The 25,305-nt window shown below is 41.3% G+C and overlaps 1 protein-coding gene across 7 annotated transcripts in view; it reads left to right on the top strand.

Moving 5' to 3' along the window:
* Positions 1-25,305, top strand: part of ubr4 (ubiquitin protein ligase E3 component n-recognin 4) — a 53,764-nt gene that overhangs the window by 20,108 nt on the left and 8,351 nt on the right. For 3 of the 7 annotated variants that reach the window (XM_056386053.1, XM_056386051.1, XM_056386050.1), the window contains 52 exons: positions 139-526; positions 732-795; positions 966-1,157; positions 2,833-2,903; positions 3,741-3,933; positions 4,654-4,887; positions 4,976-5,146; positions 5,282-5,464; positions 5,797-5,955; positions 6,106-6,258; positions 6,443-6,670; positions 6,921-7,078; positions 7,217-7,391; positions 7,795-7,996; positions 8,421-8,584; positions 8,892-9,108; positions 9,587-9,803; positions 10,333-10,365; positions 10,653-10,716; positions 10,840-10,974; positions 11,397-11,571; positions 11,796-11,927; positions 12,041-12,162; positions 12,405-12,516; positions 12,782-12,912; positions 13,253-13,430; positions 14,073-14,177; positions 14,658-14,795; positions 15,294-15,462; positions 15,661-15,865; positions 15,941-16,054; positions 16,456-16,665; positions 16,765-16,914; positions 17,017-17,244; positions 17,521-17,599; positions 17,717-17,953; positions 18,109-18,277; positions 18,562-18,706; positions 19,052-19,137; positions 19,236-19,323; positions 19,446-19,639; positions 19,792-20,031; positions 20,122-20,260; positions 20,425-20,550; positions 22,499-22,627; positions 22,723-23,072; positions 23,227-23,317; positions 23,487-23,571; positions 23,801-23,928; positions 24,227-24,356; positions 24,470-24,630; positions 24,865-24,974. In XM_056386053.1, the coding sequence (XP_056242028.1) occupies positions 139-526; positions 732-795; positions 966-1,157; positions 2,833-2,903; positions 3,741-3,933; positions 4,654-4,887; positions 4,976-5,146; positions 5,282-5,464; positions 5,797-5,955; positions 6,106-6,258; positions 6,443-6,670; positions 6,921-7,078; positions 7,217-7,391; positions 7,795-7,996; positions 8,421-8,584; positions 8,892-9,108; positions 9,587-9,803; positions 10,333-10,365; positions 10,653-10,716; positions 10,840-10,974; positions 11,397-11,571; positions 11,796-11,927; positions 12,041-12,162; positions 12,405-12,516; positions 12,782-12,912; positions 13,253-13,430; positions 14,073-14,177; positions 14,658-14,795; positions 15,294-15,462; positions 15,661-15,865; positions 15,941-16,054; positions 16,456-16,665; positions 16,765-16,914; positions 17,017-17,244; positions 17,521-17,599; positions 17,717-17,953; positions 18,109-18,277; positions 18,562-18,706; positions 19,052-19,137; positions 19,236-19,323; positions 19,446-19,639; positions 19,792-20,031; positions 20,122-20,260; positions 20,425-20,550; positions 22,499-22,627; positions 22,723-23,072; positions 23,227-23,317; positions 23,487-23,571; positions 23,801-23,928; positions 24,227-24,356; positions 24,470-24,630; positions 24,865-24,974 (8,257 nt within the window). The remainder of the gene's footprint in view (positions 1-138; positions 527-731; positions 796-965; positions 1,158-2,832; positions 2,904-3,740; positions 3,934-4,653; positions 4,888-4,975; positions 5,147-5,281; positions 5,465-5,796; positions 5,956-6,105; positions 6,259-6,442; positions 6,671-6,920; positions 7,079-7,216; positions 7,392-7,794; positions 7,997-8,420; positions 8,585-8,891; positions 9,109-9,586; positions 9,804-10,332; positions 10,366-10,652; positions 10,717-10,839; positions 10,975-11,396; positions 11,572-11,795; positions 11,928-12,040; positions 12,163-12,404; positions 12,517-12,781; positions 12,913-13,252; positions 13,431-14,072; positions 14,178-14,657; positions 14,796-15,293; positions 15,463-15,660; positions 15,866-15,940; positions 16,055-16,455; positions 16,666-16,764; positions 16,915-17,016; positions 17,245-17,520; positions 17,600-17,716; positions 17,954-18,108; positions 18,278-18,561; positions 18,707-19,051; positions 19,138-19,235; positions 19,324-19,445; positions 19,640-19,791; positions 20,032-20,121; positions 20,261-20,424; positions 20,551-22,498; positions 22,628-22,722; positions 23,073-23,226; positions 23,318-23,486; positions 23,572-23,800; positions 23,929-24,226; positions 24,357-24,469; positions 24,631-24,864; positions 24,975-25,305) is intronic. The other 4 variants (XM_056386055.1, XM_056386054.1, XM_056386056.1 and 1 more) reach the window with 3 other exon arrangements.

The raw sequence follows: 25,305 nt of genomic DNA, 5'->3' as shown, positions 1-25,305 counted from the left end.
CTGATGTCAGAAAGATATGGAGGTACAACAAACACTTAATTTAAAGTGTCAAGAATCAGAAATCTTGAAAGCTGGAACCTGCAGATGTATCACATGTGTTCGTAAGCTTAAATCTCATGGTCATGCTGTTGTCCTCAGCGGAGAAGAGCCCAAACCCCAGCCTGTTGTGCCTGTGTGGCTCTCTGGCCCAACTGGCCTGTGTGGAGCCCTCTCGACTGCAGTCCTGGCTGACACGCATGACAGCCACACCACCGAAGGATTCAGAACAGCTGGAAATAGTGCAGGAAAACCGACAGCTTCTGCAGCTGCTGACCACTCATATTGTGCGTGACAACAGCCAGGTGGGTGAAGGAGTTTGCACTGTCCTCCTCAGCACACTCATTCCCATGGCAACAGACATGCTGTCCAATGGGGACGGAACAGGCTTTCCTGAGCTCATGGTCATCATGGCCACACTTGCCAGCGCCGGACAGGGGGCCGGCCACCTGCAGCTGCACAGAGCAGCTATCGACTGGCTGACCAGATGGTAAGAATTCAGTTTCATTCACATGCTGTTCCCTGATTTATGCTTTTTTTGGCATCAGTGCTACGTAAAAAATTTACAAGAAGAATTGCTTGGTAAAAGGCAATGCATGTTAATGGTTAATTCTCTGCATTGGGTGACCTAACCTGTTACCCATGGTCATGCAGCAGTTACATTTATTTAAAATTGCTCTAATTTTCCTCTGCAGCAAAAAGTATTTAACACAGAAGAATGTTGTGGAAAAAGTGAGCACAAACGTATCCCAAGGAAAGGTATGTTTTTATATTTATCAGTATATTGTAACAAATTATAGAAGTACCTTATAGATTTGACTCCATATAGATGTAATTGCATTTTAAACACTGACCTAATTTGTTTCCAAAGGCATTAGCATTTTAACCAACTTTAATGTAATTGATGTGCACTTGTTCCTTGGTTTTAGCATGCAAGCATGCTAGAATGCTCCTGCCACATCATCTCCTATCTGGCTGATGTGATGAATGCCTTGCGGCAAAGCAGTGGACAAGGCACCTCAGCAATGCTGATGGAGGGAGAAGAGAAGGCCATGGAAGTGGACTCAGACTGGGTGGAGGAACTTGCAGTAGAGGAGGAAGATTCCCAGGCAGAGGACTCTGTGAGATCTCACTCCTTTATGTTACTTTAAACCAGTTTTTTAATACTTCCTGCTGAAGGCTGACTTTGATGTAAAGTCCCTCAGGTTGTGGTGCATACTATGCCTTGGCCGTTAGTAGGGCTGAACGATTTGGGAAAATAATGTAATTGCACACAATATTAGATAGATTAAACATGAACTCTTCTTTCCTGTAGGACAGGCCTATATGTCATGATGAAATTAGATGATGCATGTTGATATGAATGACATATTTTTATTTAACTACTTCAATCACAGTAGTATATTGACTTAGTTTAACTTTAACTAACAGCCTTGTAAGCATGTAAAATTGTCAGTCATTATGCAGACATGGTTCTTTTCATGGAGATCCCAGCTGGTCGAAGTCTTCATTAATGAAATGCACCGTAAGACTCTGATAGGGCTCCGCTGTATGGCTTGACCACATGTCATTTGTAGTAGAGAAAATCTCTGCGACTCTCATTGTGTTTTTGTACATCTCCGGTCTGACAACCTGGCTAAAATATGTGCGAGAGGGCATGCTGTACTGCTTATCCACTGTATTGATCAAAGCCGTAAACCCAGGCTTGGTCACCGTGCTGAGAGGCATCGTATCTTTCCCTATGAACTGTTATTCCCTGAGTAATTTCCCCGTGCCGTTTCGAATCACGTTCATATGGAGTTATGCTTTCAAACACTTCGGTCAGTGATCCTTGTCGGGTGGTATTTGGCTTACCGGACACACTGGTGGTCGGCATTGTAGCTGTGCAACTATGATACATGGCTTTGTGCTGATACAGGCGAGTAGTGTTGCCTTGTAACGTAGCAACAGTAGCAAGGCAGGTTCTGCACAATACCTGACGCTGTGCAGCATCTTCCTTTGTTAAAGCCAAAACACTTCCACACAGCCAATGTACTGCTCCTCTTGACACTAAAGTTTCCTCAGTGCCAGGTTCTGTCGAGCCATAGGCCATTATACAACAGGTCAAAGTGTAGCGCGCCAAGCTGTTGCTCCCTTTTTAGCTGACTGCTCTTGTGTGTCCCGTGACCATAGTGTAATCGCAGCCTTTGCGGTTTGAAAATCAAGTTTTATCATATTGGGATATTATCGCATAAGCAAGTAATCGTTCAGCCCTAGCATTTAGTCTAGTTCATGGCACTGTCCAGAGCAAAAAGGACATAAGGATACCATAACATCATGGAATTTGACTTTATAGGAAATAGAAAGCATTCCCTTTATCCAGAGGCCACGAATTCCATGATTGTGATTCCTTTACTAATTTAAATGCAAAGGTTCTGTAGAATCATAAGCAGTGAAGTGCACCATTTAAACAGTTTAATTTGGTTGGTACATTTTGAAGCAAGTAAAATTATGCTTCAATTGTTCTACCATGTAGCATATTCTAGTTAATCTGCTACATGTGTTCAAATTTTTTAATTTCTTCACTGTCAAAGAACAATATTAGAAGAGCTTAACACATCCAATCAGCTGAGTTCATGTAGATAGACTTGAGTGCACAATGTGATCTGCAAGTACCTGACAATATAATATTAAAAGTCTGTACCACTTGGGTTTCACTAAAACATATTCAAGCTATGCACTGTTTTGTCACATTTCACATATCACATTTTTCTATGGTTTTTGCTCCATCTTAACATGTGTGTCATTGTTTGACAGGATGAAGACTCCCTTTGCAACAAACTCTGCACCTTCACCATTACTCAGAAGGAGTTCATGAACCAGCACTGGTAAAGAAAAGTTTATTGTTCCCTGTGATTTCAGTTTTAATCCTGAATGAGATCAGAGGTTGTTTCTATCTTTTAATCATGTTCAGCTTAAGGGAAATTTCAGTCTTTTGGTACAAACTAGAAGGCTGTTAGATCTGAAAATAGATTTGTCGCACAGGAAACATTAACTAATACCAGGAAGCCTTCCCTAAATCAAAAGAAAAAAAGAAAATTTGGGCCATAAAAATCACAGTAGGTTGACATGAATCAGAAGTTGTTGACCTTTGTTATAATTGATGGAAACAGGATAACTCCACACTGATGACAGTCAAAAAACGATACATAGAATTATTTTAATTAGTATTATAGTTAAGCGTTAGGTAGATGAAAGGAAAAGTAACAATATGTGTTAGTGACACATTTTTCTTAAGCATTGTGTTTCTTTCCTGTTGTGTTAATGTATTAGATTGCAAACAGTGAAACCAACTCTAGGAGTTTACTTAGTATCCATTGTACTGCTTAGTTTCTGATTTTCCAGCACCTGAAGGCCTTGATGTAGCTACAGTCTCTACTTTTAGAGTCTAACCCTAACATGACAGCAGCATCTGTAAGGATTTAGTTATCTGAACCCAGGTATTGGAAAATAATCTGTATGCTTATTTTTAGAATGAGATTATATTTGCTCTATCTCTGTTTTGTACATACACAAATGAGCTTTAGATGTTAGCATGATAAAATACCACTTGTGTGTCCTGTGATATATGACTCCAAACATAATATACAAAATAGAGTATGCAGGTGACACCCTGTAAATGATGTCCTATACACAGTCTTGCCCTGTTCCTTTTCATTCTGCAGGTACCACTGTCATACCTGTAAGATGGTCGATGGGGTAGGTGTGTGCACAGTGTGCGCCAAGGTCTGTCACAAAGACCATGAGATCTCCTATGCCAAATATGGCTCTTTCTTCTGTGACTGCGGTGCCAAAGAGGATGGCAGCTGCCAGGTGAGACCGAATACCTCAGGTCATCATGGGAAGAGAACAACAGCGGTAACTTTGGCTTGCAAGTCATTCCCCCATTGACTTCCATCCAGTCATTTCATTTGGTCAGGGTTATAGCTAGCCCACACAAGTGGCCAGAAAATGAGAGAAATCATGTTACAAATGTCTGTTGTCAACATTTTCTGTACTGAAAAGGCCAGCTTTCCTAGCTAATCTTAAATGATGGGTTTTTGAATGTGCATGTGATGATGAACAAACCATCAACTACATTTTACCTTCAGTTTATTGTTAGTCTGTTGTATGATAGGCCTTTTGCATTCTTTCTTTGTGTTTGTTCTTCTGTATCAGTCTTGTGATTATATTTTGTTAGATGCATTATGATTTGAACTATCCTGCAAGGGCATAATAACGTGAAAGTATATGCTATTGGTATTCAGGAAATTCCATTTATGAATCCACTTGATAATTGTTCCAGTGATATCAAAGGTCTTTTTTAATCTGTGATTTTTGTTTGCCTGTGGAGGCGGTTCAGATAAAGTGCATCTCCATCCAACACAATCTCTCTGACCAACCTTATAACTATACACTCCACTTTGTGGAGAAGCTAGGAAAGTGAAAACAAAAATGAGTTATTCTAATTGTAAAGAAGTTAATCAGAGATGATGCTCCCATGTGAAAATTGTGTATTTGATATTAAAGTTTATATTGATGTGTGTATGGACACTGTTGCTGTTCTCACTGCTTTATTTTATGTTATATCATCTGCAGGCCTTGGTCAAACGCAGCCCCAGCAGTGGCATGGGCTCCACTCTCAAAGAGTCTTCTGCGTTCCAGAGTGAACTGCGTATGCCTGAGAGTGCTATCCGCCACCAGAATGCCTCACCCTCTGACAAGGGCAAGGTCACAATCTGTGATGGCAAATCTGGAGACGAGGACAGACCTAAGAAGAGCAGTGTGTGCAAGAGCATTGAGGGCTGCCAAGAAGAGTTGCTAGCACAAGTGGTGAGAGAAAATATGTTTAAGATTTCTTTTACATGCTCAGCACTGTACATTGTGTGACTCACACTTTTGGATCTCTTTTTCCATACAGATGGGATCATCCACTGCAGCAGTAATACTGGAGATGCTCATGTTTCTCATGGAAGCCATCCAGACCAACTTCCAGCAGGCATCAGCAGTGGGAAGCAGCAGCCGGGCTCAGCAAGCCCTCAATGAACTGCACAATCAGGACAAAAATGTAGAGATGACAGACCAGTTAATGGTATGATGATCTATAGAGTTTGGAGGGGTTAGGAAAATCATTTCTTTCCATGATCCTTTATTTACACCCATTCAGAAACTAGAAATTCTTTATCCTCTGTGCATTAGTGTTCTTATCTGTGGCTCTTTTCCTCAGGTGCCCACACTTGGCTCTCAGGAAGGAGCTTTTGAGAATGTTAGGATGAACTATAGTGGTGACCAGGGACAAACTATACGCCAGCTCATCAGTGCACATGTCCTGCGCCGTGTTGCCATGTGTGTCTTGTCCTCACCCCATGGCCGTCGCCAGCACCTTGCAGTCAGCCATGAAAAGGGAAAGGTAAGCCACACAAACTAGTTCAATTGTTTTTGGTTCCCTTAAAGGAGTTTGAGAGGAGAATTCTTTGCTTCACAGCAAAACTAGCAAACAAAGCTGCACTTCTGTTAATTATATACAGTTGCAACTAATATTTATTTCAACTCCATTTATTGTGCATATCTGTTTGGTTTTCTTTAGTTATATATAAGTACTATATAAATTAAATTTATGACTTTTGTTATGATTTTATATGTAAATCATTGAAGCAGTTTTTTTTTTTAAGTTTCATCACCAGTTTGCAGTGTCTTCCCTTTTACAACACAGCATAACCTATTTTCTCTCTCACTGGACAGATAACAGTTCTCCAGCTATCCACTCTCCTGAAGCAAGCTGACTCGAGCAAGAGGAAGCTAACACTGACTCGCCTGGCTTCAGCCCCAGTCCCTTTCACTGTCCTCAGTCTCACAGGAAACCCTTGTAATGAAGACTACCTGGCTGTGTGCGGCCTCAAGGTCAGAAAATCAGTTTTTATTGTAGTAGTTTAATTGTCTTGCAAATTACACAAGAATATTTAACACAAATTTTTTTTTGTATGCAAGTGGCTGCTATAGAGATTTGGTATTTGACTGACTTATGTTTGTTGCTCTTTCATTTTTTCCCAGGACTGCCATGTACTAACTTTCAGCAGCACAGGATCTGTGTCAGACCATCTGGTGTTGCACCCACAACTGGCTACAGGCAACTTTATCATCAAAGCCATTTGGTTACCAGGCTCGCAGACTGAACTTGCCATCATCACTGCTGACTTTGTCAAGGTACTGTATTTATTAAGAGGTGTATTTTACCTACTTTTGAGTTAAGATTATTGACTTATTATTGGTGTTTTGATTGATTTGGGAAGACCAGTGCTAAACATAATGACTATGATTATGCAGTTTTTGCATATTGAAAAAAAACACTTACATAACTACTTGTCTATTTGTCTCCCTTGTTTAACAGATATATGACTTATCAGTGGATGCCCTGAGTCCAATGTACTACTTCCTGCTGCCAAGTTCCAAGATCCGTGATGCTACATTCCTTTTCAATGAAGAGGGGAAGAACATTATTGTCATCATGTCTTCAGCAGGTTACATGTACACCCAGATCATGGACGAATCTAGCAGTGCCCAACACGGCCCTTTCTATGTCACAAATGTTCTGGAGATAAACCACGAAGACTTGAAGGTAAGTGGGATGTAGGACATAGGCCATGAAATTATATTGTCAAAATGTTGTGCAGAATAACATCAGCAGCAAAAGACATGATTGCTTGCTACACTATTGCCACCCTACGCTGCATTTCTGCTGTAATTTTTTGTTTGGTTGATTTCATGTTTCCACACTTTCAACAAAACACAACTCATATCAGTGTTTCCTGAAATTGCTGAATGGCAGAAAGCAATATTGAGGTAAATATTCCTGTGTGTGACTCCAGGATAGCAATGGGCAGGTAGCCGGCGGCGGTGTGTCGGTCTATTACTCCCATGTGCTTCAGATGCTTTTCTTCAGCTACAGCCAGGGAAAGTCCTTTGCTGCCACAGTGAGCCGTAGCACCACCGACGTGCAGAGGCTCTTCCCCATCAACATCAAAGGGTAACACTTCTTCAACACCGTATACAGTCTCTTCACTTCCTTGCCACTGCACTGGATCTAGGGGAAATTAATGGGTAACTGTAAGGAACTGGAACTATATCTCTATCTCTCTCTTGTCCTCCTTCCTGCCTTCTTTAGCTCTAATGGCGGTAGCAGTAAGATGTCACCTGCTCTGTGCCAGTGGTCTGAGGTCATGAACCACCCAGGCCTGGTGTGCTGTGTGCAGCAGACGACAGGCATACCACTGGTCATCATGGTCAAACCTGACACCTTCCTCATCCAAGAGATTAAAACTCTGCCAGCCAAAGCTAAGGTGATGGACATTTATTGTACTGAAGTGTAACTGTCACTCGCAGGTTAAAACTTAGTAAATAGTGCCTCAGTGTTTAGAAACTGCAATGTATAGAAAAGAAAAAGGAATGCCTATGTGAAAAGGAAAGAGGATGTCTCTCCAAGTACAGAGTTCCAATTCAGGCGAGTCTGTTGTGTGTACATAGGAAGCATTTGTTCGTTGGGGTGAAACCTTTTTATATTACTATCAAATACATACATTTTGGGAAACTGGTAACACTTTACTTGGACGTTGATCAAACACAGTAACAGAACATGATACAGGTGAAATTACAGAAGTAATTGTGGAACCTAGTGTCCTAATGTCATCTACTGGGCTGATTTTAGGGCCATTTCCAAAATTTAACATTCAGTTATTTCCCCAGATTCAAGATATGGTAGCCATCCGACACACTGCCAGTAATGAGCAACAGCGCACTACCATGATTCTTCTCTGTGAAGATGGGAGCCTGCGGATCTACATGGCCAATGTGGATAACACCTCCTACTGGCTCCAGCCCTCACTGCAGCCCAGCTGTGGTATCAGTATCATGAAGCCGGTCCGCAAGCGCAAAGCGGCTGCTACCAGTGAGTTTGAAGCCTATAAAGCACAGCTATTATTAATCACTAGGGCCATAAGCAACTGGATCCCAACATAGAGAAATAACATACACAATGTTTAGCAGAACAATGTGATCGTCACATCCAAACAATGGCTGAATATTTGCCTAAATGCCTGGTTAACCACTGCTGACAATTGAATAGTAACCCTAAACCACAACACACCTCAATAATATTTTCTCTTATTTTCTATTTTCTGTCAGTTGTTATGGCTTCAGCTCTCTTGTTTTTGAAATTCCATATCAATCCAAGGTGTAATCCAATTTTCATTAGAATTTCTACGACTACATTCAGTGGTTTAGTTTGTGTTTGCAAGAAAATGCTTACTTCTGTACCACATTCAGTGTCCTTGCAATATGTTAAAATTTTAATGTAATGATTTTGCTTTCAGCCACCCGAACCTCCAGTCAGGTGACATTTCCAGTGGACTTCTTTGAACACAACCAGCAGCTGACAGAGGTGGAGTTTGGGGGCAATGACTTGCTGCAGGTCTACAATGGACAGCAGATCAAACACAGGCTCAATTCCACTGGGATGTATGTGGCCAACACAAAGGTAGGGTTATTTTAACAAACTTTTTCTTATAAAGTGAATTACTTCTGTCAGTCATCTGGGTGCTTATTTTATGTTACTTTACACTATAAGCACAAAGGATATGCTGTAAATGAGTAATATATAAAACAGCTTAAACTATGTAAACTAAATATATAATGGGACAAATGTGAACCTCCATTTCACAGTGGAGCTTTCTGGCTAAAATAATAATAAACATATTTAAACTGTAGTTGTAGTGATGTGCTATTAGATAAATTATGTAAACACTTAAACAGAGGTTGTCACGATTCTGGTTGTTTCCTTCTAGCCTGGGGGTTTTACGGTGGAAGCAGTCAACAACAACAGTTCGATGGTTATGACAGGCATGCGGGTGCAGGTGGGCACTCAGGCCATTGAGAGGGCTCCTTCCTACGTGGAGGTGTTTGGCCGAACCATGCAGATAAACCTGACAAGAGCCCGTTGGTTTGACTTCCCCTTCACCAGAGAGGAGGCCCTGCAGGCTGACAAGAAGCTGTCTATCTTTAGTAAGAGCGAGAGTGTGCTATGATCTCACTATCTGGTTGTTTGTTGTTTTATTGATTTTTATAGCTTCTTTATTGTAAGTTACAGGATTTAATGAATAAAAGTGACACTAAAAGATCACCTTACTGCAAATATTAGTATTTTGTGACATGTATCTGTGTTCATTTCCACCTGAACCTTTCAATACCAAGATTCCTATATGTCACAATGAAATCAGTTTGACAACTCACTTAGTGAAATGTCATGCAATACCTCAGCATTATTAGAAACTAGAAGAATGTTATTGTTTGTTGGTCCAAAAAGACCATATGCCAACTGCGTCATTGACATTGTGCAGCATAATTAAGTTATTAATGGATGGATAAACAAATGATTTATTTTACACTGTGCTGATCCCTTTAACTTAGTCACCTTGAATTTGCTGCAGACTGTTCAGAAACCATCTTCTGATGCAGATTCATCTTCCTGTTCATTTTAAAGTTGGAGCATCTGTTGACCCGGCTGGAGTCACCATGCTTGATTCAATCAAGATCTACGGTAAAACCAAGGAGCAGTTTGGCTGGCCTGAGGATCCACCAGAGGACTTCTCCTCTGCCTCGGTCAACAATGTCTGCAGTCCCAACCTCAACCAGGGCAATGGTGCCTCTGATGGAGACATAGCCACCCCCACTACCACTAGTGGCACTGTGCTGGAGAGGTATGGGCTTTCTATTTTAGGGCTTATAAGGTCAACACAAATTTTTGGGGATTGGAATCTGCAGTTCTTAATCCCCTGTAGAGAAGTTAACCACACTCATCATCTGATGAAATAGTGTGACAATTTCTTTGACTTCATAATGGCCCAGTCTGCCACTTTTAAAATACCTTATATCTATACTGCAGATTTTGCCATTCTGTTTATACGTCTGTCCTTTTAGTACCTGTGGGCATATTAGACCATTGTGGATCAGTCAGTACTGTTTTTATGATCATATCAACCACACCTAGTATATCTTTACACTTCATGGGCCAAGCTATGAAACAAAAGTTGTTTGGGTCGAAACTGAAATTTTAACAATGGGGGCTGGGTTCTCTTTAGAGTGTTTAGTGCATGGCTATCGTGATGTCATCTTTTCTTGCATGCTTATCTTTTGTTCAACTGATCCATTTAATTTCACTTGTTTCTTTATGTGATCCTCACACTTTTTTGTTCTTTTTCTTTTGCTCCCAAAAAATACAATAAAAAGTTGTGAAACTGAGTCCTTATCAACCTTGGACCGGTTAGTAACTGCCCTTTCTCTGCTTGTTTGTATGGTTTTGTGCATGTGTGCCAGTTTGTGTGTCCATGCCTGAGACTGTGAACATGCCATGCACCATCTCCACGCTTGTACAGCAACAAAAACATTATTTTCCTTACTGCAATTATTCTTGTGTTCAGTGTTGTTTTGGCATTTAGAATAGCACAGATTGCAACAAGTTGAGATTTCCTTTTTGTTTTTGTTTTTTTGATTGTTTGGTCGGTTTAAGGCAAAGGAGCAGCAGTGCTGATCTGGTTTCTTAATTTCAGGTTGGTGGTCAGTTCCCTTGAGGCTTTGGAAAGCTGCTTTGCAGTAGGTTCCTCCAATGAAAAGGTAAAGGGATAAAGATTTTATTCTTTGATGCTTTTGAAAATAACATGTTTGAATGAAAAATCCAGTATTAAACTTGGTTGTCTTGTCTTGCATAGTTGACTGCATGTCTTTAACTCTTTGTAGGAGAAGAATAAGGCTGCAGCGCTGGAGTTGGCCACTCTACTCCTCTCCATGCCGACCCCTGCAGGTGTGCAGCAGCAGACCAAGGGACTTCTTGCTAGCCTGCACACCAGTCGTACCGCCTACCACAATCACAAGGTAAATCACAGGTCATAGACTAGACCAAAACCATTGCATTTGGCATATACATAGTGTTGTAATGTGTCCTGCAAAATCATTTGCATTCTTAATAACACTTGTGGCATACAGTACTTGAGTGAGGCAAGGACAATTAGTGAGCCAAGGGAAAACCACATCACACAATTTTGTAGTTTACATTTATGATCCCTCAATTCTTTCTTGAACCTGTATGGTGGAATTAAGCCGGTCAGTGCTTGTTCATCATTTATCAACAGTTAATCCTTTAAAGGTATAGATTACACAGCAGTTTGTTCAGAAACCACATCCTCAGAAGTGTATAACGATACACTCAAGTACTTCAAGGTGTGTAATGTGCTTATCCTCTACATCACACTACTTATGAAGAATAATGCTAATACTTGTGGTCCTTTTTTCATCAGGACCAGTCCTTGTTGAGTAACGCAGTGCAGTGCCTAAATAGCTGCACTCGTGAGGGGAGGGAGCTTGACCCTGATGTCTTCCAGAGGCTTGTGATCACTGCCCGCTCCATTGCAATCATGAGACCCAACAACTTGGTGCATTTCACAGAAACAAAGTCACTACACCAAGATTCTGGTAAGAGGCTGGTCAGCTGCTTATGAGTGTTGTCCAAGACTAGGGTATTGCAGTTTATGTGTAAATGATTTATATGATTACACTCTAACCATTATTTCATAATTTACAGACTGTTAAAAGAAATTCTTCTGAACAACTATTGGTTAAAATGACTTTATATTGGGCTTGGAGACTAATCTAAAAGTGTCAGACGAGTAATTTGTGTTCCTCTTGTCTTAATTCAGAAATGACAGAAGATGGGCAAAAACATCTAGATGGCGAAAGCTGTAACTTCATCACACAGCTGATGAATAACTTCTGGAAGCTTCATGCCCTCAAACCAAAGAACGCATTTCTTGCACCTGCTTGCCTGCCGGGTAAGTGCAAACATTCAGACCCAAAGTTTTTAGAGTTTAACATTTATTGAGTATCAGAAATGTGTAAAGTTACGTGATCACAACTGAACATGTTTTCTTCTCATATCTCTAAGGCCTAACTCATGTGGAAGCAACAGTAAATGCCTTGGTGGACATCATCCATGCATACTGCACATGTGAACTGGATTACATCAATGTAGCCTCCAAAATCTACATGCAGATGTTACTATGCCCTGTAAGTACCAAGCTTGTCACTAGAATCCTAATTCATTTGGAATTTGTGATTCTTTGAGAATGAGTGTTGAATAAAATCACTATGACCATTGCTGTTTAGCATGGCCATTGTAACATTCTATTAATAAGACAGGGCTACAGTATTTATAGTTAGGATATGATCTGTTACATGGATTCCTGTAGTTACAGGCAATATAGAGAAACTGTCATCAAGTAACCATTTTGTATTTCAACCAATTTCAGGACACAGCTGTGAGTTTTGCTTGTAAGCAGGCTCTGATCAGAGTGCTTAGACCAAGAAACAAACGGCGACATGTGACCCTTCCGTCTCCCCCACGCTCTAACACACCAATGGGTAGGTTTGCACAGGCTTCACATGAAGCATAATTGCTTGTACTGCATGTTACTACATGTACTTAAATCTTTTATAACGAGGCAATTTTGTGGAGTTAAGTATTACAACTTTTGAGTTCTTATGGTTTGGTGTTACAAGGCATTAGGACAATTACAGTTTGAAAAAGTTGTCAACATACACATTCCTGCTCTGTGTAAGAAAACAATGTCTGAACAAATCCTATGATCATAAATAGATTCTGTTCTGTAAAACTTTCTTTTACCAGGAGACAAGGATGATGATGATGATGATGATGCAGATGATAAAATGCAGTCATCAGTGCTGACTGGAGGAGAAGAGGGTAGACAGGAGAGTCAGGAGCAGAGTGAAGTGGACCATGGTGACTTTGAGATGGTGGTGAGCAAAGCGGGGCAATTCATTCTGTGGGGTGTATATGACATTACCCCTGAATTGTTTACACTGAGAGGAAACTGGCATGTGTTGACCAAATCTTCACACTGAATTAATAGATCATTTGAAATATAAAATAATATACCATGGAATTATCCTACATTTAGTCAGTAATGAAGGAGCAGATAATGGACATGGTTTCATTTATTTAACTTGATTTAACTGTGCACATTAGCACAACTATAATTACAGTAATTATTAAGTCCTGACCTACTGTATTTCAATGTTTTGTTAAGATACATGTTGCAGAAATAACAACCACACTTTAATCTTTCTGTCTCTTCAGTCTGAATCCATGGTCCTGGAGACGGCAGAGAATGTCAACAATGGAAATCCATCTCCTCTCGAGGCTCTGCTGGCTGGAGCCGAAGGCTTCCCGCCCATGCTGGACATCCCTCCTGATGCAGATGATGAAACTATGGTAGAGCTGGCCATCGCTCTCAGCCTTCAGCAGGATCAGCAAGGTAAGTAGCCAGGGATTGCAAAATTCTTCACCCAGCCAGTCTGGGAGTCCCACTTCACATTTCATCATCAGATGCTCTCACCATCCGCGATCAAACAGTTTTCAGCTACTAAGAACAGAGTTGCTTGAATCTAAAAATTAACCTAAGGACAGACAGGAAGTGCTGAGCAAGTGATAGTAATTCTAGGAGAACTAATTTTACTTACAAAGTAATATTTATATAGTTTTGTGTTTCTTATAGCTGTAACCAGTGTAGGAATTTCACGGCAGCCACGATGGTCATGGCAGTTGTTGCCCCTCCCTCTGGCCGTGATGCCCTGAAAAAAATTCTATGCCCTATGGCCACACTGGCCTTTGTGTCGATGCAGCAGTCCTTGCAGCTTGGACTGGCTGTGCGCATATACTAGACTGATAATTTGAAACTAACTAGTTAGCTTTCCTCTCCAGTCGCCCCCTTGATTTTTCATGAACTAATGTTATGTGAATTTTCTACTGTGCAAGTTTAATGTTCCTCCCTAGATATTGACCGTTTTGCTATTTGGTTATCTTGTACCTCAAATACTTGTCCAAGTCTTCATCAGGTGAAACATCACTTTGGAGATCAATATGTTGGTTTAGTGTTTGTACTTTTTGACATGTTTAGGCAGTAGCAGCAGTGCCCTTGGCCTTCAGAGCCTTGGCCTTTCCGGCCAAGCCCCAAGCTCCTCTTCACTGGATGCTGGTACCCTTTCGGACACCACTGCATCAGGTAATAAGACCACCTCCATGATAGTATGTGATCATATTATATCATTTTAAACCTGTAAGATCACAGTGTTGTAAATCCTTAACATGAGACACCTACATTTATTTTTGTCTTACATAGAAATTTATACTGAAATTGCCAAAATCTAACAGTATGTGCATGACCACTGATCACATTCCAACGTAAATCCCGTAAATCTTAGTTCATAATTTTGAAATTGTCATTTTTCCTCTGTTCAGTCAGAGTTTCTCAAGCAGCTGTAAGATAGCAACTCACTCTGTCGAGTTAAGCTTGATCATTTGGTATGACAATGTCCACAATAGATTGAACAGAAGAAAGAACAACCAATAATGACAGGTTAAAGTGTTTTCCATGTACTGCATGTTTTTCTGTATTGTTAGTGCACAAGTGTGAACTGAGATCATGTATCCTGGCCAGATGACCGCGGTGTATTTACTGTTACAGCTATTGCTATGATTTCAGCCCCAGCGTCAGATGATGAGGGCAGTACAGCTGCTACAGATGGCTCCACGCTGCGGACCTCCCCAGCTGAGCATGGAGGCAGTGTTGGCTCAGAGAGTGGAGGTTCTGCAATCGACTCTGTAGCAGGGGAGCACAGTGGTGGGTGATTTCAGGAAAAACAGTGACTCCGAATACAACCAAATGCGAGATACTGACATTTTAAAAGCCAGACTTATATTCAAAATGTCATATATGCATGTCTGAGTTTTTATAAAGTATCTATGAAATACATAATCAGTCTGTATATGTTTGAAGATGGGTTTTCAGTTTAAGGAGTTTTGAACCTTGCACTCTCTTTTTTAAGCTGTTTTAAGCACTTTTGATGAAACTAATCTCTAACAACTTTCTTAATGCAGTAGTTTTAGTTTACAGATCATGAATCATGGTACCCTGCCCACCCTTCCCTTTTCCCCCTCCCTCAGTTGGAGTATATGATATTCCATAATCTGTCATATTTCTAATTCACCATGAGAAATTCGGTGGTAGTTTTTATGACAGTGTGCATCACTTTTTCATTTTGAAATAGAACCATGATATTTGTTATATGTTACCATGTTTCCAGTTTGCTTAGTTGTATTTGTCAATGCATGACTGCAGTGTCGGGACGCAGCAGTGCATATGGGGACACAGCAGTGGAGGGCCACCCTGCAGGTCCAGGCAGTGTGAGTTCAAGCACTGGAGCCATCAGTACCACCACAGCACAGCAGGAAGGTGAAGGCTCAGAGGGAGAAGGAGAGACTGAGGGAGACATCCATACAAGCAACAGGTCAGACATCGTGAACGTGGATAAGGAGTTTAAATTAACATGGGAGGTTCAAGTATAAACTCTGCTGACAACAAACAACCGCCCTCTTAAGTGTTGAGAGATGTTCTCTCTACCATCCATGCATATTGGCTTAATGTGGTCAACTCAGCTGTAGAATTAAAAATGTTTTTGTCTTTTTTATGTCATGTGTGTTGTTAGGCTGCACATGGTTCGTCTTATGCTCCTGGAGCGCTTGCTTCAGCACCTTTCTCAGCTCCACAATGTGGGTGGAGTCCAAGCCATCCCTTACATGCAGGTTATACTCATGTTGACCTCTGACCTGGATGGCGAGGATGAAAAAGATAAGGGCGCCTTGGATGACCTGCTTGCACAGCTCATTGCCGAGCTTGGCATGCACAAAAAGGTAACCATAGTCTCTTTGTGATGAATCAAGGGTAATGTGTCATTGTTTTACTGAATCCATGTTATTCCTCTGCAGGACGTGTCCAAGAAGAACGAGCGTAGCTCCATCAATGAAGTTCATCTGGTTATCATGAGACTGCTCAGCGTCTTTATGTCTCGAACCAAGTCTGGCTCTAAAGCTTCTTCTGAGGTACATCCTGTTTCAAACCAGTACCAACTCAACACCAAAATAAACATGTCTGCATACAGAAGTGATTTCAGGCAGGAGTCAAGACAAAATCTAACATTTTTGTAGATGGAAAAACCACTGGACTTGACACTGTGCATCAGTGTGATGGACACACCAGTCAGATGCTTTGGACACCAGCCAAAAGGAAAACAACAAAACATATTTACGTGTTTAAGTCAGGTGGTGTTTCCTCAAGCCACCTTAAAGTACCTACAGCATGCGGTTGCAGATTACATTAGTCAGATGTCATGTTCTTTGTGGCAAAATGTGTGCAGCCTAGCATACACAGTTTCATGGGTATTTCTAATTAAGTTGATAGGACTTTGTACTTACTCTGCTGGTTGCACCTTTCTCTCTTCCAGTCATCATCCCTGATTTCCAATGCCACAGCAACTGCCTTGCTTAGCCTGGGTGCCATTGACTACTGTCTCCATGTGCTCAAGTCGCTCCTGGAGTTTTGGAAGAGCCAACAGGGTGAAGAGGAGCCTGTGACCACCAGCCAGCTCCTCCGCCCACACACAGCCTCTTCTCCTCCAGACATGAGCCCTTTCTTCCTACGCCAATATGTCAAGGTATCAGATAACAGGAAACCTGTCAATCAATGTAACTTCAGATCTTATTGTTTTGTAAGTAATATTGACGTGAACTCACTGTGTCTTTCCTGGCATCAGGGGCATGCTGCTGATGTATTTGAAGCCTACTCTCAGCTCTTGACTGAAATGGTCCTGCGGCTGCCATATCAGATCAAGAAGATTGCTGACACCAACCCTCGTATCCCACCTCCTGTCTTTGACCATTCTTGGTTCTACTATCTGTCTGAAGTAAGCTATTGAGTGAATCACTTGTGACATTTTCCTTTTCAATGTCTGTCCTCAGTTAGGACATAAATATAAACCTTAATTCTCTGTCCCTTTTCTCCCCAGTATCTGATGATCCAGCAGACTCCGTTTGTCAGGAGGCAAGTGAGAAAGCTATTGTTGTTCATCTGCGGCTCCAAAGAAAAATATCGTCAGCTGCGGGATCTGCACACTCTTGACTCTCATGTGCGCAGCATCAAGAAGCTTCTGGAGGAGCAGGGCATCTTCCTCCGGGCCGGTGTGGTCACAGCCACGTCAGGTTCAGCTCTACAGTATGACACACTCATCAATCTGGTGAGTGTCCTTTGGTCAGCTGTTAAGACTGCTTATACAGAGTTGCTTTTGTATGCTGTGTACTGGCTAAAAAATATGTTGTTTCATACTCCTTCCTTAAGATAGCATCTTGTGTGCATGTATTCCATAACCCCCATCTGCTAAATTATTAGTTAATACTCCTGTTTTCCCTTTCTGTTAAATTTCTTTGCTCTGTGATACTACTATACACCACTGTAAGGACTGAGATGTTTATAATGTTCTGTGCTTAAGTGTAAACTGTTTCTCTTGGTTCAGATGGAACATCTGAAGGCTTGTGCTGAAATTGCCACTCAGAGGACAATCAACTGGCAGAAGTTCTGCATGAAAGATGACTGTAAGTTATTTCAGATCACCTTTGTAACTGGAAAAAAAAACCTTTTTGGACCAGAACTGTTAACATTGTTTGTGTCTCTTTTCTCTCCTCTCATCTGTTATTCTCTTCTCTGTCCAGCTGTGTTGTACTTCCTGCTCCAGGTCAGCTTTCTTGTAGATGAGGGCGTTTCCCCAGTACTGCTGCAACTGCTCTCCTGTGCCCTGTGTGGCAGTAAGGTGCTGGCCAGCTCCTCCTCTTCATCATTCTCAGGAGGAGGCTCCAGTAGTTCTGGACAGACAGGAGCTTCTCAGTCTTCTCAGAGCAAGTCCTCCAGTAAAAAGAGCAAAAAAGAGGACAAGGAGAAAGACAAAGAGGGTGAAGTTGCTCTACATCTCAATTTTCATACTAGTACTGCTTGTTTAGTTAACACACATTGAGCCAGCCAATGAACCTGAACAGGGCATTTGTGTATAAAAAATGGATAGTATATACTGGTGTCCTCATTTTATGTCTTTGTGGACTGACCACAGGTGATGGAGTTGGCAGCCAGGAGGATCAGCTGTGTATGGGTCTGGTCAGTCAGCTGAACAAGTTTGCAGACAAAGAGACACTCATCCAGTTCTTACGCTGCTTCCTGCTGGAGTCAAACTCATCTGCTGTGCGCTGGCAAGCCCACTGCCTGGCACTTCATATCTACAGGTACTGTTTAAACACATTTCACAGACAGCTTAGTTTACGCTCACTCTGTCATGCCATCACTTTGTCAAGACACAGAGACACACACACACACACACACACACACACACACACACACACAGAGAGAGCCTGGTTTACGCTAGTCAGCCTCTTTTAATGTTTTGTCTTACATGTAGACTATCTTAACCATGATACAAAAAGTTGTAGTACCCATGGACAAATAGTGGAGTGATTAAATGGTGACATCATAATCTGGGCTGTTGGCTAACATCTGAATCTCTCTGTAGGAACTCCAATAAATCTCAGCAGGAGCTACTGCTGGAACTAACTTGGGCCATCTGGCCTGAGCTCCCTGCATATGGCCGCAAAGCTGCCCAGTTTGTCGACCTGCTTGGATACTTCTCCCTTAAGACTCCTCAGACAGAGAAAAAGGTTTGTTTGTTGACATCCTCACGAGCTGTGTTTGTACTAATTTTAGCATAGTAATTGAAATCAGATCAAAAAACTTCTTACTTAGGAATTATATTTCTTAGTGTTTTTTGAGCCTTGTGTGATTTAAAGTCCTTTTTATAGCTGTTAAATCTCTTTTTGCCTAAAATACATGAATACTTTTACAAAGGAATGCCTAAACTTTTCACATTATTGACATTTGCGTGCATAATGTATTGGTCATTGGTTCCTATTCGGAATGTCTTTTCATCATTCAGTAGAACACAGTCTTGTAATGATAATGCTCATAAGTCTCTGACATTGTTTAAATTTTTCCATTTCCCTCAGCTGAAGGAGTATTCTCAGAAAGCTGTGGAAATTCTGAGAGCACAGAACCATATCCTGACGAATCACCCCAACTCCAACATCTACAAGTATGTCTTCACAAACATGCTATAGAAACATGTCATGGAGAATGCAAATTCAAGTTGTGGACATTATCTACATAAAAGTTGTGTGTTCTCTCCTGCAGCACTCTGTCAGGTTTAGTGGAGTTTGATGGGTTTTACCTGGAAAGTGACCCCTGCTTGGTATGCAACAATCCAGAAGTTCCCTTCTCGGTACGTGCAACACAACGCCACTTAAGAGACACAATCTATAGTGCAAGTTTTTACACGTTATAACACACACAGTCTATTATTGTTTTCAAAGTTGTCTTATGTTTCTTTTTTTTGTCCTCCAGAATATAAAACTGTCATCTATCAAAGTCGACACACGCTACACCACCACACAGCAGGTTGTCAAGCTAATTGGCAGCCACACCATCAGCAAAGTCACAGTGAAGATCGGTGACCTCAAACGCACCAAAATGGTCCGTACCATCAATCTCTACTACAACAACCGGACTGTACAGGCCATCGTGGAGCTGAAAAACAAGTATGTTACAACAAAGAGCTGCTTGTCTTTTTTCCACTAGTTATGCAGTCATGTTGGCTCATTTAACAATGATGTTTTAACATAACATAGTGGCCGCTTGCCACTATTGACTTGGCATTATAAAGTTAAGGCTCTTTGCTGTGTATCTGTAGGCCTGCACGTTGGCACAAAGCCAAGAAAGTTCAGCTGACCCCTGGACAAACGGAGGTGAAGATCGACCTTCCCTTACCCATTGTTGCATCCAACCTGATGATTGAGTTCTCTGATTTCTATGAGAACTACCAGGCATCCACTGAGACCCTGCAATGTCCTCGCTGCAGTGCCTCTGTGCCGGCCAACCCTGGGGTGTGTGGCAACTGCGGTGAGAATGTGTATCAGTGCCACAAGTGCAGGTGAGCAACAGATTTTCTTTACAGTTTAGAAAATTTAATTGAAAACACTGTAGTTGACTGTATTTTAACTTTGCGGTTTTCTCCTATCAGGTCTATCAACTACGATGAAAAAGACCCCTTCCTGTGCAATGCCTGTGGTTTCTGCAAATATGCCCGATTCGACTTCATGCTTTATGCTAAACCATGTTGTGCTGTGGATCCCATTGAGAATGAGGAAGACAGGAAAAAGGTAAGCAGTCACTTGTTAGAAAACACATAAAAAAGAAAATAGTCAAAGGGGGCGTTACTATTTCAAAACATCAGCTGTCATGTAAAGTAGGTGAGTGAAGTTGAATGAATCTTGGAGTCTATCAATCTGCCTCCATTTAATCTGTGTCTTTGTTGTTACTGCAGGCTGTGACCAACATCAACACCCTGCTGGACAAAGCTGACAGGGTCTACCACCAGCTGATGGGACACCGACCCCAGTTAGAAAGCCTCCTGTCTAAAGTCAATGAGGCAGCACCAGAAAAACCACAGGTCAGTCACATGAAGGGCATGAACTGGTGGACAATGAATGTCTTAAAGAGCTTGCTGCTATTTACTTTGGCAGCTGTCTTGTTGTGGGGAGGGAGGGTGGGGGTTAAGATCGTTCTAAGAGGCCATATAAACCCCGGTTATGGATTATTCTATTTATTCTATGTTCCTGTCTCAAGACTGATGTCTAGAGTTCTGACAGCATTTGCATTTACTAAACTACACTTTCAGTTGTAGGTGAATTCTAGGTGAATTTAGTTGCTGGTTGGATCCTGTGCTAGATTGATCTTCTTCAAACCCTGCCACAATGAGTAAATCTGCCTCACTCATTCTGTCCTTTGTATCCAATTATGGTATATCTGATATGTGGCGCTGTCTCCATCTAAACGAGCTAAAAAAAGAACCATACCCTCTAGAATTGATAACTTTTTCTTATTGATAATCAACTGATTCAATTGGCCCGTTCGTTAAAAGCCTACCACAGGGGGCAAATTATTTCCTACTCATGCTCCAGTAAACAACCCAGAACTATACAGAAAACGAGTTGAACTAAATTTGACCTCCTATCTATACACTCAATTGATACCAACTTTTGAAGAGCAAGAGTATGTTTTATACTCATGGTGACAAATCTGGTAGGATTTTAGCTAATTAACTAATTAGCTAAAATCCTACCAGATTTGTCACCATGAGAGAAATCAAAGCAAAGCAATACATCACAAAAATCTAAATGGATGATGGCAGTACCACCTCCGGCCTTTCCAAAATAAATGATACATTCAGGAATTTCTATGCCCAACTCTACACCTCTGAATTCCCAGATGATAATACCTTAGTGGAGAACGTTTTGAATCATTTAAACATTCCCTCGCTCCCCCTTGACAATACAACCCCATAACAAAAGAGGAAATAACTGCAGCTCTCTCTTCTGGAAAATCCCCAGGACCTGATGGATTTCAGAAGAACTTTATAAATCATTCTCTTCGTTGCTTTCACCTCAACTAAGCTTAGTGTTATCCAAGTCTTCCAGCATCATTCAGTGAAGCTTGTATCACACTTGCTGCAAAGAAAGGCAAGGATCCAACTGAGTGTTCATCTTATAGGCCTATGTCCTTATTAAACGTTGATGTTAAAATATTGGCTGAAGTCCTAGTCCATAGATTAGAGAACATTTTACCATCAATCATATCTGAAGATCAATCAGGCTTAGTTAAACACCACCACTCTTATTTTAATACCACTTCTGTTTGATATTGTGTACTCGCCCTCAGATACGACTGTATATATACTTGTCCCCTACTGCTTCAATCCTTACTAATTCTCAATTGCCCCTAACACTTAGCCCTACCCCTCCGTTTTCCGTGTTCACGTTTAGGTGTAGGGTGTTCCGATTCTTGTTGAGACAGAGGGGTATGGTGAAGTGTAAGGGCTAACTGGCCCTTCAAACGAAGATTTTTCAGGGGCATACTTACAAACGGGGTGTTATGAGACATTTCCCCGAATGCCTTGCGAATCATGGGCAAGATGGCTGCGGAACGACCCAAGTGACCAAAGAAACTCACAAATGTAGTTTTCTCCGTTAAAGATTAAAAAATTACGACAACCATTGTATTGTCTTAGTTTAATGCTGTGTCAATGAATTATGGTCCTCTTCTTCATAAAAGCCACAAAACAAATTGCTAGTAGTATGCTGATGTCTTGGTAGCTATTGTTAACGTTACATCTTTATTAGTGATTTGCATATTTTAATGGCATTTGATGGCATATGATGACCTAAATTTAACTGATGTCCAGCAGCGATTTTGCTGAGCTTTACTGCTCCCACATCAATGCCAACTGTCAGGGCTGCCTACAGAGCATCGCTAACAATAGCCTGGTAATATAACAGTGTTTTTTTTTATATGGGCATGTGCTTACATTAGAATACTCTTTGTTCATGTGCTTCCTCCAGGATGACACTGGGGCAGGTTCAGGACTTGGAACATCCTCTGCTAATGTGAACCGGTACATTCAGCAGCTGGCTCAAGAGTACAGCGGAGACTGCAAGACATCATTTGACGAACTCTCCAAGATTATCCAGGTTTGAGAGGAAAAAGAGAGTTCATTTTGTGGTTTTTGACCCTCTTTTCCTCCTTGCACGTAACTCTGTCATTTCTCTTTTCTCTTTGTTTACAGAAAGTGCTTGCATCTCGTAAAGAGCTCCTGGAGTATGATCTGCAGCAGAGAGAGGCTGCCACCAAGTCGTCCCGGAGCAGTAGCAGCCATCAGCCCACTTTCACCGCCAGTCAGTACCGTGCCCTCTCTGTGCTGGGCTGCGGCCACACATCCTCCACCAAATGCTATGGCTGTGCCTCAGCTGTCACAGGTCACTGTATCACACTGCTCCGTGCACTGGCCACTAACCCAGCCCTCCGGCAGATCCTGGTCCTCCAGGGACTCATCCGGGAGCTGTTTGAGTATAACTTGCGACGTGGTACAGCAGCCATGAGGGAAGAAGTGCGCCAGCTGGTCTGTCTCCTCACCAGGTATGTCCCTCCCTTACATGTCTGTTTGTAGTTCTGTCTAAGAGTTGAATAAGAGTGCCTGTGTATTTGCCTTTTACTCTGTGCTTATACAGAGAATTAAAATGATTATTTATTGTTCTTGTCTCTTGTTTCCTTCTGTGTTTTCCTGCTTCAGAGATCATCCAGAAGCCACTCAGCAGATGAACGACCTCATCATCGCTAAGGTGTCAGCTGCCCTTAAAGGTCACTGGGCCAATCCTGACCTGGTATGGCATCTTACACGTCCTGCTATAAACGGAGGAAATTAAACTAAAGAATTATTGCAATTCTGTTACTGAAAGAAATGGCTGGTTTTGAAAATCACGAATATATTTAAAAAGTAGAGCATTTTAACATTGTTGATATGAACATGATGTTTTCTTGTTTTCCCAACAGGTTAGCAATCTGCAGTATGAGATGCTGCTGCTGACAGACTCAATTTCAAAAGAGGGAGGATGCTGGGAGTTGCGGTTGCGTTGTGGTAAGCCTGATTTCCTAACTTCCTCTGTTAACTGAGTTTAAACTAGTAATTTTTCAGTCTCTGTCTGATTCCCCTGACTTGAAAAATGATCTACCTTTTCTTCAGATTTTTTTTTGCCATGTTTTCACTTAGATGTTCTACAGCCTTTAATGTGTTTGGGATATTATATTGTTAGTGATCACAACTGAGCTCTGTGTCTAAAAGCATTGCATATTTTTTGTTCACATAGCTCTCAGTCTGTTCCTCATGTCGGTGAATATAAAGACGCCTGTCGTGGTGGAGAACATCACTCTAATGTGTCTGAGAATCCTGCAGAAGCTGATCAAGCCCCCTGCTCCCACCAGCAAGAAGAACAAGGTATATATGAAATAAACTGTAAATCTGTGATGTCACCACTGCTCTTTCATTGTTTCATCTGCCCTTAGATGGTTTTAGGTGCAGTTTAGGCAGAAGAAGACATTTTGATTACCCAACAGTCGTTAGGGCCAAACAGAAATCTAGAAATCTAATAATAATAAATAATTGATATTTCATTTATATGAATCAAATATGCAATTTCAGGAAATGTAAAAGTTACATATGCAGTCTCTGTCAGTTACAACTTGGTTGTTTCATGTTCTTTTACACAACAGTGTGTGTTTGCTTTTGTTCAAAGGATGCTGCTACTGAGTCCCTGACCACAGTCAGGCCCTACAGTAATGAAATTCATGCCCAGGCCCAACTCTGGCTCAAGAAGGATCCCAAAGCATCCTATGAGGCTTGGAAAAAGTGTCTCCCAGCAAGATGTAAGAACTGTGCCTGAACAAATATACTGTTCACGAGTGTTTTGTAGGATGGTGAAATGATGAAAACTCTTGATGATAAGCTTTTCTTGTTGAATTTATCATGGTAACCTCAGACCAGGAGACTGTGTCGAAGCCTCAGGGGAAGGCTGAGTTGCGGAAGCAGTATCTGCTGGAGAAGTATGCGTGGAAGTGGAAGCAGTTCATGAGGTCCAGAAAAGGTGAAGGCCTTTTCCCTCGCCTGCTCAAACTGAGTCACAACAACTGGCTGCGACAGGTAAAAAAAAAAAAAAAAAGGTTTTTAAATTCAGTATGGTTGATTGTTGCTGTTATAGTATTGGTGCTCCGCCTGTTCTCCTCATTAGTCTCACAAGGTCACACGTGCATACCTATTAGAAATCTATAAACTGTTTCAAACTGAGAAATTATGTTCTTATTTTTTGGCTTGTTATTTCACAGACTAATTAACGCATCCTCTCAAAACAAAAAAGCTGACTTATGTTTGTTGCAGGTCCTTTTCACACCTGCCACTCAGGCAGCCAGACAGGCAGCCTGCACTATTGTGGAGGCTCTTACAACAATCCCCAGTCGCAAGCAACAGGTCCTGGATCTGCTCACCAGGTATGAGCCGCAAACAGTGAAATCCATTACCACATCATGTGATATTAGGAATGTAAATAAACTGTTATTAGACTACAGTAAGATTTTCTCAGTGCAAAAAGATGAACTGTATATGATGGTAAATATACCACTATGTTACATGTATTTCAAAATAACAGAAAAATGTGAAAGAAATTGTCATGAAGCTGATTGTCCAATGCAAATATCTGAAGCAGAAATATGAAATCTTAAAATAACCATGACAAAAAAAATGTAATTAATACCAAGGAGCACTTAAAGCTCAGCTGTAAACCTGTCTTAGACTTAAAATCTAAAACTTACCCTTTTCCTG

This window comes from Seriola aureovittata, chromosome 9 (genome assembly GCF_021018895.1).
Source record: "Seriola aureovittata isolate HTS-2021-v1 ecotype China chromosome 9, ASM2101889v1, whole genome shotgun sequence".
NCBI lineage: Eukaryota > Metazoa > Chordata > Actinopteri > Carangiformes > Carangidae > Seriola > Seriola aureovittata.
Note: the sequence above shows the minus strand (reverse complement) of the source record. Positions and strands in the feature narration are given on the sequence as shown.